This window comes from Solanum lycopersicum, chromosome 12 (genome assembly GCF_036512215.1).
Source record: "Solanum lycopersicum chromosome 12, SLM_r2.1".
Lineage (NCBI taxonomy): Eukaryota > Viridiplantae > Streptophyta > Magnoliopsida > Solanales > Solanaceae > Solanum > Solanum lycopersicum.
In genome coordinates this window covers 66,112,930-66,129,841 of record NC_090811.1, presented here as the reverse complement: position 1 = coordinate 66,129,841, position 16,912 = coordinate 66,112,930, and the positions used below count along the sequence as shown (strand labels likewise).

General features: G+C 33.0%; 2 protein-coding genes and 1 non-coding gene across 7 annotated transcripts; 1 reads left to right on the top strand and 2 right to left on the bottom strand.

Annotated features, from left to right (window-relative positions):
* The first annotated feature begins 598 nt into the window (after nucleotides 1–598).
* Nucleotides 599–4,738, top strand: LOC101259519 (probable carbohydrate esterase At4g34215). Of its 5 annotated transcripts, none has more exons than XM_026028712.2 (4): nucleotides 599–886; nucleotides 2,011–2,123; nucleotides 2,784–3,268; nucleotides 4,357–4,738. In XM_026028712.2, exons 3-4 carry the CDS (start codon nucleotides 2,795–2,797, stop codon nucleotides 4,588–4,590), a joined length of 708 nt encoding a protein of 235 aa, XP_025884497.1. In that variant the 5' UTR covers nucleotides 599–886; nucleotides 2,011–2,123; nucleotides 2,784–2,794; the 3' UTR covers nucleotides 4,591–4,738. The 5 variants fall into 5 exon arrangements, with proteins under 5 accessions (XP_025884497.1, XP_069148655.1, XP_004252751.1 ...); XM_069292554.1 differs by having other exon boundaries at nucleotides 2,000–2,123; XM_004252703.5 differs by lacking the exon at nucleotides 2,011–2,123.
* A 2,254-nt stretch (nucleotides 4,739–6,992) lies between these two features.
* Nucleotides 6,993–7,064, bottom strand: TRNAP-UGG (transfer RNA proline (anticodon UGG)). The gene has a single exon. It is a non-coding gene; the product is annotated as a tRNA-Pro (tRNA).
* Nucleotides 7,065–9,383: 2,319 nt separating this feature from the next.
* LOC101257249 (WD40 repeat-containing protein HOS15-like) lies at nucleotides 9,384–14,396 on the bottom strand. Its single transcript, XM_069292260.1, has 14 exons — nucleotides 14,336–14,396; nucleotides 13,040–13,185; nucleotides 12,756–12,954; nucleotides 12,537–12,631; nucleotides 12,361–12,407; nucleotides 11,989–12,139; nucleotides 11,776–11,839; nucleotides 11,534–11,692; nucleotides 11,285–11,403; nucleotides 11,141–11,215; nucleotides 10,866–10,919; nucleotides 10,705–10,778; nucleotides 10,066–10,140; nucleotides 9,384–9,913 (listed from the first exon to the last, which is right to left on the bottom strand). Exons 1-14 carry the CDS (start codon nucleotides 14,394–14,396, stop codon nucleotides 9,697–9,699), a joined length of 1,536 nt encoding a protein of 511 aa, XP_069148361.1. The 3' UTR covers nucleotides 9,384–9,696.
* Between the last annotated feature and the right edge of the window lie 2,516 nt (nucleotides 14,397–16,912).

Sequence of the window (16,912 nt, the reverse complement as noted above, 5' to 3'; positions counted from 1 at the left end):
AAAAGATAAAACAATTAGTATACCAACTAATTTGAATGATAAATAGTGCTATTAAATGTTACAATATTAACATGCCCTATACTAGCATTGAGTCAGCAGTATTACTAAAAACCAAAACAAAGTTTTGCACTTTCACATGTATTGCAAAAAAGTGTATAAAGCATCTTTGAAAATCATATGATTAATTCTCCACTTGGGATTCACGGATATCCAATACTAATTTGTTAGTATATACTTTTTATCTATTAGATTTATGTTACGCATTTTATTTATTCGATTTTTTTTAATATTGCTGTTTATTGAAAAAATAATTTTAGTATTTCAAGAAGAAATATAAATATTATTGTCTAATTTTCATCTATCATTTAATAGCATTGAGTGGCTATTAACTCTTATTTGAATCTAACATCTATTTCACAAATTAAATCATAATCTTTATAGTTATTAACCCCTAATTATTAGCCACTTTATTAATATTTCTCTTAAAGTCAATTATTCACTAGTCATGGAGACTTTATCGCTCTTCTATTTTGAGACGTTATTATTAGAGCATTTGGTTTGGCCTATATAAGCCTCTTTCGATTTACTCTTATGAAGTAGTGAAAAACTAAATCAACAAATCTCATCTCTTTCTTTTTATATTCTTGTGTAGATTAGTTTCTGGCTTCTAATTTTATATTAGAAGAGTTTGTTAAATTTTGGAAATACATTCATATCAGATGAAATATTCTTAAGAACAGTGTCTTTTAACACGTCTTAAGCGATGAGAAATTTCTATAAAAATTACTGATGATATACAAACTTTGATAAGTTTGATATAAATATTCATAAAGAAGATATTTTTCGTGAGATTTGCAACACCTCGCTTTACAAATTAATCTATGTGGTAAGAAGATAACTAATTTTTCATCTCAATATTATTTATGGTCATGTGACTCAGATAATATTCTTCATATGCATACTTTTCAACTTACCATGTGAAGCTACAATTTACTTGGAATTTTCTTTTTATTTTTGAATGTTTATTATTTGTATTGAGGCTCGATCAAATTTAAATTTATAGGATGGTGATGGCCTAGCATAATCACACCTCATTTGGCTTTCATTCACCGCTACAAGATATATAAGATTTAGCGATGAATAAATTTTATAGTTAAACAATAAAATTCAATTAAATTAGCGACAATATTTGCTACAAGCAAATTAATGATCGATTAGTGACCTAATTAGTAATTAAAATTCAGTTTTTTTTTTTGATGCTTAAGCCACTATCTCTGTAGGTGGATCAAAAATTATTTTGAGTTTATAAATTCTAAATTCTAGATAATACAATTTATTGTATTCTGGATAAATTATAGAGAAAATAGTCTAAAATCCCCCCAACCTATACCGAAAATTTCAACTACACACTCCAACTTCACGGTTGTCTTATTATCCACCTGAACTTTTATATTGCTCTATTTTCTACACACCTAAATGTTGACCTGTCATGAGAGGTGTTGTCACCGCCTCTAGGCGCGTTAGAAGCAGAAATTTGACGAATTTTTTCTTCTTCTCCAATGGTCATCTTCCTCACCTTTAATAGCCAATTGTTTCTTCTTCCCCACCATTAATCCTCATTTTTTAATTTTTTTTTTACGATTTCTTCTCAAAATTAAGTACAGTTTAGTTGTTTATGTTCAATTTTACTTCAAATTTTAAATTTAGGGTGTGTAATCTGTTCTAATTTCTTATTTAGGTCTCTAATTAGAATTTTGAATTTTCTCAAAATTCATCAAAAATGTCAAATGAAAAATTGAATAAGATCTGTATAGATGAATCAAACCCAATGCTCAACGTTGTAGTGAGATGTAAATACGAATTTTTGCTGAATTTGCAAATTTTTTTATCGAAATTGAATTCGGGAATAAGATTATGATCTTGCCCATGCTATGGTGTATGTATTTTTTCTTGTATCTTGCTACACTTTATTTTGATTGATGCTAATGTACTATTTTAGATCAATTTCAGTCTAAAAATTTTGAAATGGAAAAAAAACAAGAAATGGGATTCTCAATGAAGTTTCAACGGGGGACTCAGCGCGTGGAATCACGCAAGACTAATTATTTGGTTTCTGTGTGGAGGTCAGCACTTAGATGCATAGCAAATAGGGCAATATAAAATTCGAATAAGAGAATTTTAGACCATTTTCTCTAAATTAAATGTACATATTAAGTAATTCTCAACATAAAATCACGAGATTCCGCCAAACTCATAACTAAAACTCTAATTCCACCCCTGACTATCTCTTCCTACAACATTTTATTTCCAAAGCTACTATAGTCCATAAATGATCATTTTTCCTCATTTGCATTAATGCATATTATTTACACATTTTTTGTCAAACTTCTTTTCGAGTAAAGTTTTGTTTGGATATGTATATACTTTATTATTTTATTTCTTTTTGAATTATTGTTAGTGGAGGTTAAATTTCTTCCTAAAACAGGGTAAAAAATATTCGAAAATCAAAATTTCTATATCTAATCAAATTTCATAATCAAACAGATATTTAACAATATTTTTTTTAAAAAAAAAAACAAAAACTAGTCAAACACTAGCATAATTACCTAATATTTATAGATTTTGTTCCTATATCTCATTCTCATTCAATTTCATCCACCCCCAAAGAAAAAAAAAGATGTTGTTGGCCTATATTTTCTTGATTCTTTTGGCACATCCTTTTTGTGTCATTCCTACAAACACAACAACATCAAATGACAACAAAAGCATATTCATTTTAGCAGGACAAAGCAACATGTCTGGCAGAGGTGGTGTAGTAAACAACATTTTTGATTGGTACATTCCACCAGAATGTCAGTCTAATTCATCAATTCTAAGACTAACAAAAGGACTTTCATGGGAAGTAGCAAAAGAGCCAATTCATCAAGACATTGATTATTATGCAGTTTGTGGGATTGGTCCTGGAATGTCATTTGCTAACTTTATCCTAAAAAATGATCCAAATATTGGTCTCATTGGTTTAGTACCATGTGCTATTGGTTCCACAAATATTACCCTATGGTCTCAAGGTTCATTTTGTTATAATCAAATGGTGAATAGGGCTCGAATCGCGTTACAAGATGGTGGAACGTTACGAGCCCTTCTTTGGTATCAGGGAGAGAGTGATACTCTCAATCTTGATGATGCTGAATCGTATAAATCAAGATTGGAGAAATTCTTTACTGATGCGCGAAATGACTTAGATGTACCTTCTCTACCTATTATTCAGGTAATTTTTTTAATCGTATTTTTTTATATTATCAGTATATATAGCTATAAATTTATTTATTTTTGCTTTTGGTTTGGGGAAGTGGGGTTTGTATGACTTGCTTAAAACATATAGCCATATAGGCCAACATGTGAAGATTTAGAAATTTGTTGGAATTTTCTTTTCTAAAAGATTAAAAATAGTAAATTTTTTATTTGTGAAATGTGACTCCTCATCAAGAAAGGATATTATTAGTGTCCCACATAGATTAATAAGATCTTATTCATATATTATTAGAAGTTCATTACTTTTATGAGAATGAAGCTTTTGCCTTTTTTAGTAAATAAATCATTAAAGATATATATATATTAAAATAAAACAAACAATGTATCTCCATAATAAAGATATCTATCTTTTCACATTATATCTCAATTACTTCTTGTTGTATTTTGAATAGCATTTATGAGTAAGATATCTTTATAAAGAAATAGCGTAAAATAATTTATATTTGTTCGTGCATACAGTCAAACCTTTCATAACAACCTAGTTGGTTTTAAACAAAAAAGGAATAATTACAGAATTCCACCTTTCAATTTACTTATTGTCATTATCAAATTTCCAAAATTCCTCATTTTTCTCTTAAGTCAAAAATGTCATTAATGTATCCGATTTTCTTTTTAATGTATCAACGTATGTATCCGTCCCTCTTTTTAATGTATCAACAACGCTTTGATTTTTTGGTCATTGATGTATCTGGACCCTCCATTAACGTATCCGACCATCTTTTTAATGCATCATCGCTTATATTATTGTATCCGTTTGAGGGATTTTTGTAATTATAAACTTTTAAGGGATGGATTGTAATTTTACCTTAAATGTATGTGATTTCTATAATTTACCCTTAAAAAATGGTATAAAAGGATATCTTTATATGGAGGTTTGACTGTATAACTTTAACCATGTACAAATATTAGATCTCACCTCGTTATCACGGTGCTTATTCGTATGGGAATGGATCGCGGTGCTTATTCGTATGAGAATATTATATCTCACCTCGCTATCGCGGTGCTTATTCGTATGTTTTGGGCTTTTTTTTAATGGATCCACAGGTGGCATTGGCAACAACATTAGGGCCTTATATGAAGGAGATAAGAAAGGCCCAATTACGGATTAACCTTCCTAATGTGAAAACAGTTGATGCTAATGGGCTCAAAGTAGGCCCAGATTATGTGCATCTTAGTACACAAGCAGAGGCCCAACTTGGACAGATGATGGCCCAAGCCTTTTTGGAGTTTGGTTCATACACAATCCATAATTCTTTGGAGGTCAAAAAAAAGGAATAGAAATCATTATAACTTTTTCTTAAAATTATAATTTAATTCAGAAGATAGAGTCTGAATGTAATTTAGGCCGGTTGATATACATGTTGAAAAATTATTCTAGTTTCTGATAAATTCTAATCTTTCTATTGCAATTTATATTTAAAAAGTAGCACTCAAGAGTGTGACATAGTGTTAGCGAAGTTGCTTAGAGTCATAATGTCTTAAATTTAATTTCGAGTGGAGACAAAAATAACTAAACAAACCACTAAATGAGATCACATACACAAAATCCACATGTAGGATTTTAACATGAAAACTTATAAGCACAATAAATGGTTATAATCAATCTCAAGATGCTAATATGGATTTTACCACCTAATTATTATTTTATAAATGTTATTTATTATCATATAAGTTACTAGGCATATATTGACTCACAATAGAATCTTATCCTTTGAAAATCAAGATAACTAGCAAATTGCACATATTATAATAAATATATCAAGATTAAGAGTATATATACATTTAATAATCTAGAGAAGTGGAAAAGGAACCAATTCATCAAGCCATATTGGTCCATAACAAATATTATATTTAAACACACGACTAATAATATTTGATACATATTATATCTAGATAGACGATTACATAAATCAAGATTGGAAAAATTCTTCACTGATGCGTGAAATAACTTGGTTGCATCTTCTCTACCGATTATTCAGGTAATTGAAATATCTTGGTAATTTTTTTTGAATTTATTTACGTCGACAATGAGGTGCTTATTCGGATCTTTTCTTATGTTATGGGCTTTGTTTGTGGATCCACAAGTGGCATTGACAACAACAATTGGGCCTTATAAGAAGGAAATAAAACAGGCCCAGTTGGGAATTCACCCAATAATGTGAAAACAGTTGATGCTAATGGGCTCAAAGTAGGCCCAGATTCTGTACATTTTGGATATATGTTGGCCCATACATTTTTGGAGTTTGGTTAAGACACTATATTTTGGCTCCTATAACTATTTAGGCTTTCATTACGTGAAAAATAGGAAAAATTATGCAGATAACAAATATTTAGTTTATATTAGGTATTAAAGTAGTTTAAAAAGTATAATTCGTGTCTATAGTTTTTTCAATTTTTGCTATTTGTCTAATTTGTATAAATTTAGAATTTGTATAATTCGATTTATGATTGTATAAATTCAAAACTTTGTCTATAATTACCCTAGCTATTTGTATACGATTTATGAAAAAATCATTATAAATTATTTTATTCGTAAAGCAAAATATATAAGCGGAGTTCTGAAAAATACAAACTGATATAAATGTACAAACCGCAGTCTGTAACTAAAGCTATGAAGCACAATTATCAAAACTATAACTAATATAGAGCTTTATTATGTTTATTATGTTTGCTATTTCTAAAGCTCTCTCTTAAAAATAACATTGCAACATTTATTAACTAGCTCAATATGTGGTGTATATTTTGAAAACTAATGTATCAATCCAACACATATAGACTAGTCCTAGCGGACATAGGCAGGAAAAAGAGTCGAGTCGAATAAATTTTATAGTTAGGAAAAACGAGAAATCAAAATTTGACCCCAAAAAATCTAAGTACCTTTCTATGGAGATAAGTATTTCATTTTCCGCTAAACGAAACATGAAAAACACCTATATTGTAATACGTAAGAGGGTTGCTTAGAAAGAAGGTCGTCTCGGATGGTACCTTCGCCATGCATGAAATTTTCATCCCTCTATCCATGTCATACATTGAGATTCTGTAACAACCAATTCAAGTAGGTCCAATTAAATTTAATCAAATTTTATAATCAAATAGATATTGAAAGATAAATTTAAAAAAATTACACCTCAAATATATGGCCAAACACTAGCTAAATATATTTTGTGTACAGAAAGTTGCTCTCGATAAACAAGTAGGTCCAACATAATCTAATCAAATTTCATAACCAAATAGATTTTTGAAGATAAATTTCAAAAACTATTCCTCAAATATATAGCCAAACGCTAGCTAAATATATTTTGTGTACAAAAATTTGCTCTCGACAAACAAGTAGGTCCAATATAATCAGATCAAATTTCATAACCAAATAGATATTTAAAGATAAATTTCAAAAACTACTCCTCAAATATATGACCATACGCTAGCTAAATTTATTTTGCGTACAATAATTGCTCTCGACAAACAAGTAGGTCCAATATAATCTGATCAAATTTCATAACCAAATTGATCTTTGAAGATAAAATTTCAAAAACTACTCCTCGATCAAATATATATATAGCCAAGCGCTACTAAATATATTTTGTGTAAAAAACTTGCCCTCGATATATATAGCCACGCGCTAGTTAAATATATTTTGTGTAAAAAACTTGCTCTCGATAAATTAAAGCAAAAAGGTGAAGGGGGCATTCCGAGAATCGAACTCGGGACCTCTCGCACCCAAAGCGAGAATCATACCACTAGACCAAATGCCCTCTTACATTTCACATTTCCATTTTACATAAAATTTATATATAAACATTAAAATTTCACAAATATTAATTAACTAGATGTCATTGCATATGAATGTATTTAAGGACATGCAGATTCATTATGATGTTCAAACAATAGGATTGTTAATGTTAAATTTCTTGTTAAGCATGATTAAGGTGACAAATGGGATTATAAAAGTGACAAGTATTATTAGTCTTTGTGTCCACCAATGTCATCTAGAAAGCAAAAAATACATTGAGCTTGAGAGCTTAAGTTATTGTACTTAATGTGTGTGACTCTGTAACTGTTGAAAAGGATCACAATTTTTAGGGAACAATTGCACTTTTGGACTTATTTTAACATTTACGAATTGACTATTAGGAATTACGTGATTACTGTATTTTTTAATTTGTATTAGCCCATAAATCTGATGCCTCGAAGTATCTAAATATTTTTTTTTTGAGAAACTCCGTAATGAGTGAGAAACATTATTTATTGTTCCATTATTTTTTTCAGGTATATTTTTGCATTTATGAATTAACTTTTAGGAAACACGTGACTTCCTTGTTTTTTCATGAGTATTAGTCCATGGATCTGGCACCTTATCATTGCACAAAAAATATTTTTCTGAGAAAACTTTATAAGGTCCTCTGCAATGAATTAGAGAAGCGTTATGTATAATCCAACAATTTTTCAAGCATATTTTCGCATTTACGAGCCCACTTTTAGAATCACCCGACTTTTTTTATTTTTCATGTGTATAAGCCAATGGATATGAGACTTCAGTGCAAAAATATCTCTAGTAAAACTTTATGAGGACTACTGTAATGAGTTAGAAAAACATTACGTATAGTCCCATAACTATTCTCACACATATTTTTACATTTATGAGCCCACTTTAGCAATTACGTGACTTTTTTGGTTTTTCGGTATTAGACTTTGAAGGAAAGAGACAAAAAGTTGAGGCAAAACTAGCTCTCCGACGAGCTAGAACAGGGGTGGAGGCTAGCAATCGATTTCATGACTAATTGGTACATTCGAATAATAAAAAGATGTTTTCTTTCTAATCCGATCCATGGATGATGATAGAAAGTCTTTTTCTAATTGTAGCTAAATCTTCAAGTTTTTATTTGTAAAGAAAAAGGTGAAAAAAAAAGATTCAAAAAAATTATGACTACCTTAGTAATGAGTTGGGGAAGCATTACGTAAAGTCCCCCCTTTTTTCAAGAATATTTTCACATTTATGGGACAACTTTCAGGAATTACGCGGTTTTCTTGGTTTTTTTGGGGTATATAAGCCCATGGATCTGGCGCCTCTAAGCACCAAAAATTCTTTTCTAGAAAAACTTTATGAGGACCTCCGTAATGAGTTGGGGAAACATTTCGTACCGTCCTACCATTTTTTCAATCATGTTTTCACATTTATACTAGTGATGGATCTGGCGCCTCAGAGTACCCCAAAAATATTTCGAAAGAACTTTATGAGAACATTTATAATGAGTTGGGGAAACAACGTACAATCAACCATTTTTTCAGAGATATTATAGCATTTATGAGCCAACATTTAGAAATTACGCGACTTTCTTGATTTTTCTTATTAATTAGCCTATGGATCTGGCGCCTCAGAGCACCGAAATATATATTCTGAAAATACTTTATGAGGACCCCTGTAATGAGTCGAGGAAGCATTACGTACGATCTCGTCATTTTTTGAGGCCTACTTTCGCATTTATGAGCCAAATTTTAGGTATAACACAACTTTCTTGTATTTCGTGTGTATTAGATCATGAAATTGGTGTCTCAGAGCACCCAAAAGAAAAATTTCCAAAAAAATTTATGAGGACCTCCGTAATGAGTTGGAAAAGCATTATATACAATCCCACAATTTTTCACGCATATTTTCACATTTAAGTGCCAACTGTTAGAAACTACGCGTCTTTTTTGATATTTCTTGTGTATTAGCCAGTAGATATTGCGCCTTGAATCACCAAAAAGAAAAACAAAGCTCGAGCAATGAATATTATTATTTCTAAATGCTGTCTCAAGTTAATGCTATACAGTAATAATTTAGTAGATATCTAAAAATTTATATGTGATCGGGCAAAAATTATTAATAATCGTGATGCTCGAGATATTATTCGTGCACCTCAACTAATTTCATATTCGAGCTAATGATATATATAAAGGTTTCCATTAAACCCCTGTCAAGGGCAAGAACCCTTTGTATCTGTCCTGTTTTATTTCGTATTGCTCATGTATGCACAGTGGCATTTGCGGCATTCAGATATCGAATTCATCTGAACTCAGTACCTTTTAACTCGCAGCATAAGTTCATGAGTTGAAGTTTCTCTAAAACTTCAAACAAATAACATGTTTGCATCCGTGGTTCTAAAAGTATAACGAGTTAATAAATACTAGTAACAGTACATTCGAATTCATCTGAACTTAGTACTTTTAACTCGAAGCATAAGTTTATGTATGCAATGTCACTAAATTGCAACAAGTAAGAGGTTTGAATCTGTAATTTTAAAAGTACAACTAATTAAATACCAGAAACATGACACAAGTTTAGATCAATTCATAATGATTTAGTCGGAGTCTAATATGGGTAACCGGACACTGGTTCCTCAACTTCTACGAGCGAATATCGAACACAAAAACCTTGTTTGAAAAACAGGTTGCAACCTTGTTGCCTTCCTTGTTCCAACAGACATTGAAAATTCCGCCATCAGTGTGGTAAGTCTTAACAATCTTGGCCTCCTTCACTGACCATATATTCATGCGTTTATCCAGTGACCCACTCGCCAAGTAGTCACCGTTTGGACTGAATGCAACGGAGTAGACGACTTCCCTGGATTTAAAATGAAATAAAAAACAAAAACATTCATCAATAACGATAGTGTTAACTAATTCTCACATTCCCACCGAAATAAAAGGAATTTTATTAAGAGTGCCTTAATATCTCGTGCGTTCAACTAGACATAATGAGTTAACATCCATTACCTGTGACCGTTCAAGCTGTGAAGCAGACGCCCTCGTTCAATATCCCACAGCTTAACGGTAGAGTCAAACGAAGCACTGCAAAGACAGACAAGTAAACAAAACCACTAAGATCAAATAAATAAAAGGTATAGCGCAATATATTAAATCAGCACACGGTTAAAGTGAAACTATATCTCCCTAGATTATTTTTTTACTTCCAAGGGGATTATGGGCCAGACAGCAACTGTGGCTTTAAGCGCGCCTTTGACAACAGTGTACTAAAAAGAGCTTCAGAGGTAAGTCAGCTCCGACAAAAGGCATGAATATATCTTATATAAGCAAACAGAAGGTTTACGTGCACAGCGAAGACCTTAAGGGTTCTGTTTATGGATAGTTTTTTGAGGCTCGCGGTAGAAGTAAGCGAGATTTAGAATTCTATGCTGGTTCGACACCAGAATCAAGCAAAAGACTTATTGGGGTTCATACATCTGTTACTAACTAGCAGTCTAGAAGCCTAAAGTTTGAAAGGACTAAACAAAAATAGTGTCGTATAAAATGGAATGGTGGGAGTACTGTGTCTAGAAAATATAGAATCTTTATCGCTAAGCTATGAACTTTATGTTACCACAACATCTGAATTGATTAAAATAGATCGAATACCTTGCTAGCAACAACTTCTTATTCGGATTGCTTGTACCAGCGCCAGTTGGACTCCATCTAACGGTATTTATCTCCTAAAAGACAAAAACGTAACAGTCAGCAGCTGATATCTGATTTGATTAAAGAATCAACAAATAAAAAAAAGGAACAAAAATCGATACTTTGCTGTGTTCTCGGAAATTATGCAAGCAGACATCCCTTTTCATGCTCCATATCTGCAAAGAAACAATAAATAGTTTTATACAACACAATAAGCAGAATTTCTTAGAAACAATATATTCGAAGTCCTGGCACACGAAAAGGTGAAGCTAAAATTCAACTTTCTCTAATCTGGACTTGTGTAATCCAGACAATGAAGATTTCTTTTTCTGTTAACCAAGAAATCCCCGAGGGTCAGGAGCACACCACAACACCTCTCTAACTTAAATGGAATTACCTTAACTGTGGTATCTTCGGAGCATGAAGCCAGCAAGGAACCTGAGGGATCCCACTTGATAGCATTGATCGCATTCTGCAATAGAATTAATGTTCTTGATAAGCTTCAACCCTCCGATAGCAAAGCAATAAAATGGGACCATACCTTATGGCCTGAGAATCTTTTGACTGGTTGATTCACCCCAACTTTACAAATATAAACCTTGTTATCAGTGGAGCCGATCGCAAAAGAATTGTTGTCAAGCCAATCAGCATCAAGAAAACCTAAATGGAGTTGTATAACAACAGTGAGAGAATATGCGAAACAAAATAAAATGATCAATCCATGCGAAGATACGAGGTGAAATATAAAGGAAAATTATTTCTTGAAGACAGAACAAGGGCAAAAAAACACCTGCATTAAAACAAAATTGCTGCTTCAATTCTCCAGACTTCACATTCCAAACAACGGCAGTTCTATCGGTACTACCGCTAAGGAGATAATCACCTTTCTTGTTCCATTTCACAGAGAAGATTGTCCCTTCATGTTTGTTAAGAGTTTGAAACAATGACCCTGGATGAAAAGTCAGTTATACGTATCAGTTAGAAAGGCGATCCTGTTTGATGACAACACGAGTATTCCATCATGCCCCTTACCTGATCGGGTCCAGATTCTGGCTTGGCCATCGTAAGAACCTGTCGCAAGCAGGGTACCCTTCCTCTGTACAAAGAAAAATTCATAAATACAAGATTGAATAATAACAAGAAAATCAAATTGTAAGCGCAAGCAATACAGTCTAATTTCAGAAATGCCACCAGAAAAGTATAGATCAACGAAAGTCGGCCCAAAACAAGTAGTGGAAAACTCACATTCCAATCAAGTGTTGTAACATCGTTGTTTTCCTCAGTTGCTCGACTGTCCAAATGCTTCAAAACCATAACATTTGGAGGCATCCTCTGCATAGTAGGATTGCCTGAACCATCGCCAATAGTCCAAATTCTAGCAGTAGAGTCTCCAGACCTAAATTGATATTACACATGGTTAGCTATAATAGAATTATTTAACCATATGCTAATATCATGCTATCACCGACCCATTAGATATTCAAATTCCCTGTGCTTACGATGATTATTTCTAAAAGTTGTAAAATCACGAGAGAATTAGAAACAGAAGTATGAGTATGAACATGAGCCGATTCATAGACGAGAGCAACAAAAGAAAAAAACGGAACTAATACTTACCCAGATGCGAGAAGTGACCCTTCCGGACTCCAAGCACAGACAAAAACCTGGCATGAGTTTAGGAACAAGAGAAATTTGTAACGTTAATATAGAAAACAGAAAAGATATGAAATTTATCATTTTGGCTGTTAAAAATTGAAGTGGACTAGAAGAACTTTATCAGGATATGGTCAAACCTCAGAAGTATGCCCTTCCAAAGCCCTTACATCACAGCTAGAAATTTCACACGGCAAAGAGGTCGAGTCTGTGCAGATATCCATAGGCTCCAAATCTATCATGCAACAAAAGCAAAACTTAGTGTCCACAAGACCAACACAGAAAAATGTAGAAGTATCAGCTTCATGCTCACAATGCTCATACAAGTAACAAATTAGCTGCAATGGGGAATGTATTACCTCCGTCATTTCCATTTTTCTCCTTCTCGCTGTCTCTTGCAGGTTCTCGTTCATGGTCGAGCTCATTGTCAGCATTTGCCTTATCTTTCCTAACCTTTTCCTTTTCCTCTTTAATCATTTGTTGCAACTCAGATACACTTTTTGTTATGAGATCAAAAGGTTCCACAAACCTGAAGTCTTCATCCATATCGGTATCATCCTGCATTCCGTAGTTATTATTGGTTAGTTAAGAGTTATAAGATGATCAGATAGAAAAAAAAAGAATATTCAAATATTTGACTTACAATGCTCAAGTTGGTTTCCAACTCAAGATATTGAAGACCCTTCTGCACAATTTTAATCAGTGCATTGATGGGAATCAGACGACCATCTATTGAGCTCCTATTGAGCCCTGCCTCGTATCCAAAAGAAAATGCTGCATGAATGAATCCTGAAAAAATATATCAGAAAACCAGTAGACTGATTAGATATTACCGTACTAGTCCATCACGATCAAAGTTAAGGTGTCAGCCAACCTATTAGCTAATCATATTCAAAGAAGCAACAACTGATATTATAAAGGACCGACCATAAACTAGAGTGTCTTGAACACCTTGGAAGATCACTAGAAGTAACTTAAATTTTGGTTGTACAATCAACTAAGAGAAGTTGAGTTCGTCTCAATCTTGTTATTATCTTTTTTCTATTTCTTGCTCGAATAATCAGGAGCGACTGTTCCAATGCCCCATACAGCATGCAAAAACTAAACCAACAATTGAAATGAGCACGAAAAGATTTCTGTTTGTCATCCAGAAGAAAGAAAAGCAATATGCAGTTCGACCCCAAAAACATCAGTGTCAATCTGCCCATTCTAGATTTAAAGTATTTTAGACCAGAATACTTTCTTCCACTATCACTACTTTAATCGTATATGTCAAATTAGCGACTTAACATCTGTCCGTAGTCAAACACCATCCTACTCACCCCAGAACCTAATAATCCTTGTTTAAATAACCAAACTAGCCAATTTCTCTGTTACTAGTCATTTTTTATAATCATTGAAATATAGGAAAGCCTTATCTTTCTTGTCAAAGCAGTAAAGACGGGACATTTTCTGCTAACGCAAATTGCCCATTCAGTCCTAGCCACTACCAGATGAAGTCAATTTTGTTCTCGACAATGTTCGCACTAGAATACAACAACAACAGCATACCTGATGTAATCCCACAAGAGGGATAAGGGGAGGGTAGGATGTTTGCAGATCGAACTCCTACCTTTGAGGTAGAGAGCTATTTCCGATAGACCCTTGGCTCGAAAAAACGCTTATCACTAGAATGGTTACAGAAAAATGCTTATATCGCAGAATTTAACTCGTCTACCAACAACATCCCAAGGGGTCTGTGTAGGGTGGTGTGTACACAAATCTTAATCCTATCTGTGCAGGTAAAGGGCGATGTTTCCAAATGTACCAAAGCAATTCGTCTAAATGTGATTAAAAAAAATAATTTACCATAAAAAAAACTTAAAAGGACTATAAAGAATCAAACTATCATTTGAATCCTACAAGATTGTACATGTTCTGAAAAGGAAAATTGAATTACCTGATTCCTGGAGGTACCGGAAGACGATGAAATTCAACAGGTCGGAGGTTAAAGAGGCCATTGTTTGTGAATCGGCTGCGACGACGGTGGCGGAGTTAAATAAACAGAGATATAGGCTAGGCTACTACTACCTATGATATATAGAGGGAAAAAATGAAATGTGGAATTTTGGGAGACACAACATTTATATATGAGACATTAAAATTAGAAATGTTTCGTTCCGAAAGGCATTTCGAATTAATGTTGACTGTTGAATGACTAATGTACCCTCCACGCTCCAGCAAAAGAAATATTATTGTTTTTAACAAAATCAGTTGGTTAAAACAAATACTATGCTGGCAAGAGTTGAATAGATAAACATATTTAATCATATCCAAAAATGGAGAGACGGATTCAGAATTTTAATGAGATGTTTAATTGGTAATATACAACAGTACATTCAATTTACGGAAATCAAAATCTATTATCTAATTTAGATGAACCCCTCATACACTAAATGATGACAAGTTATTGGCATCCCTAACACCTAACGTTGAGGTAGAGATGTTGTTTACGATAGATCCTTAGCTTAGAAAACGCTTATGCACTAGAACTTTTTTCGTAACTGTTAAAATATATGTGAGCCACTTTTATAACGAGGTTATATATCAGCTCTAAAATGCAAAATAAAGGTATAACATACCCTTTTCCCTTTTATAAATTCTATAAGTTCGACTATAAGAGAAAATTTCTAGTGATTATCGTAGCTCTGAGCTCAGCAGCCATGGGAGCCTTGCTTAGCTTCGAGAAACAGAGCTGGGTAACGCCAAAACAGCATAATTTTTTTTGGAAGAGTTCGTCAAACAACCATTAGACCATCCAAGGCTCCATGATAGAACTTGTGACCCAACAACGGCCATCGGTGCTGTTATCACACTCTAGTCTAACGGCCACGATTCATCCACTAGTCTTAATTTCCTGTCTCCTTAGAGGTTGTTACACGAAAAATGTTTACTTTGCATAATTTAACTCGTCTAACAACAACAACAACAACAACATATCCAGTGTGAACACAAGCTTTACCTCTAATAGAAGAGCTATTCCCAAACACACTCTCGCCGAGGCGGAACCAGAATTTTTGATAAAAGGGTTCAAAATCTGAAAGAAATACACACACGAAGTAGCTGAAGGAGGTTCAACATCTGCTACGTATACCTAAAAAATTATTTTTAATCATATAAAAATAATATAATTTTCCATCGAAGGGGGTTCAGATGAACCCCTAAAGCTATGGTGGCTCCGCCACTGGCTCTCGCCTCTAGTAAATCATATCAAATCAATTAAAAAGTACTTATCTAACTAGTGATTCAAATTTCAAAACAAAATCGAACAAGCTCAGAAAGAGAAAATTGAAGACCTGATTCATCGAAGTATGTCTAGTGGCATAGCCACATGGTGGTAAGGGTGTACAATTCGTCTAAAAAATAACAATATTTATAAATAATATGATACACGAAATGATTAAATAACATATTTTGAACAACCTTACTATAAAAACTTGTAACTTCTGTATACCCTTTGTGAAATTTCTGGCTCGGCCACTTGAAGTAACGGTAAACATTGTAATTCGGTTTGAGGTAATCCATACCATTGTTTGTGAATCGCCAGCAGAGTAAAGTAAACAGACATAGAAAGAGGGGGAAATGGAAAGAGGGAAATTTGAGAGAGATGGTATTTATATATGAGGCGTTAGAATTGGATTTGTTTTAGTTTCATGACTAAAACTACCCAAACACATGGTTATAAATAAAATAAAATATATGATTGCTTTAAATTTATTTAAGGGAAAATTACGCGGATAAACAAACATATACTAGTTAATTAAATAACATAGCTATAGTTTGTATTAATTATCATTCACGACTAACCTTTAACTATATTTACATCTCCTCTCTCTGGAATCTCGCTCGCTCCTCTCTCCTCTTTTTCAGTCATTTCTCCTTAGCCACTTTCCTCTCCTTGCGTAATCTCTCTCTCGCTTCTTTCTGTCCAGTTTCTCTCGTTTATACAAATACAAATATTGGCAATTATTTATACACACACAAATCATAACAATCAATTGTACAAATACATGTCCAGTCTCTCTCGCTTCTTTCTGTCTAGTCTCTCTCGCTTGTACAAACACAAATTATATAATTACATATGTCAATAGCCGTTTATATACCAAACACAAATGATAACATTAATTATACAAATACGAATTACAGATGTTAACTAGGGGTGTCAAATAGGCGGGTCGGGTTGAAATTTGAGATATTATAATGGGTTGAAATAGAAACTAGGTTGGGTTCTAACCCGCTGAAGCTTACTTTTGGGTCTAATGGGCTTTATTCTAATGTCTATTTACGAAATTTCTCCTAGGGGTGTCAAAATGAGTTCAAATATACGTAACCCGCCTAATCTATTCAGAATTTATGGGTTGGGCTCAAGATAGTTTGAATTGAGTTCAATCTCAACTCATTCAAGTCTTAAACTATTTTTTTTTTAAAAAATTCAATTGAGTCCAATTTAATTTCAAATTGCAACCTGTTTAAAAAC

What these genes read in the sequence shown, in the direction of transcription:
- LOC101259519 (XM_004252702.5), top strand. Translation starts at nt 2,678, where the DNA reads ATGTTGTTGGCCTATATTTTCTTGATTCTTTTGGCACATCCTTTTTGT. An exon ending in CTTCTCTACCTATTATTCAG is followed by an intron (nt 3,269 to 4,356) that starts GTAATTTTTTTA and finishes ATGGATCCACAG; the next exon opens with GTGGCATTGGCAACAACATT.
- LOC101257249 (XM_069292260.1), bottom strand. Translation starts at nt 14,396, where the DNA reads ATGGCCTCTTTAACCTCCGACCTGTTGAATTTCATCGTCTTCCGGTAC. An exon ending in TGGAAACCAACTTGAGCATT is followed by an intron (nt 12,955 to 13,039) that starts GTAAGTCAAATA and finishes TACGGAATGCAG; the next exon opens with GATGATACCGATATGGATGA. An exon ending in TGGAAGGGCATACTTCTGAG is followed by an intron (nt 12,408 to 12,536) that starts GTTTGACCATAT and finishes AACTCATGCCAG; the next exon opens with GTTTTTGTCTGTGCTTGGAG.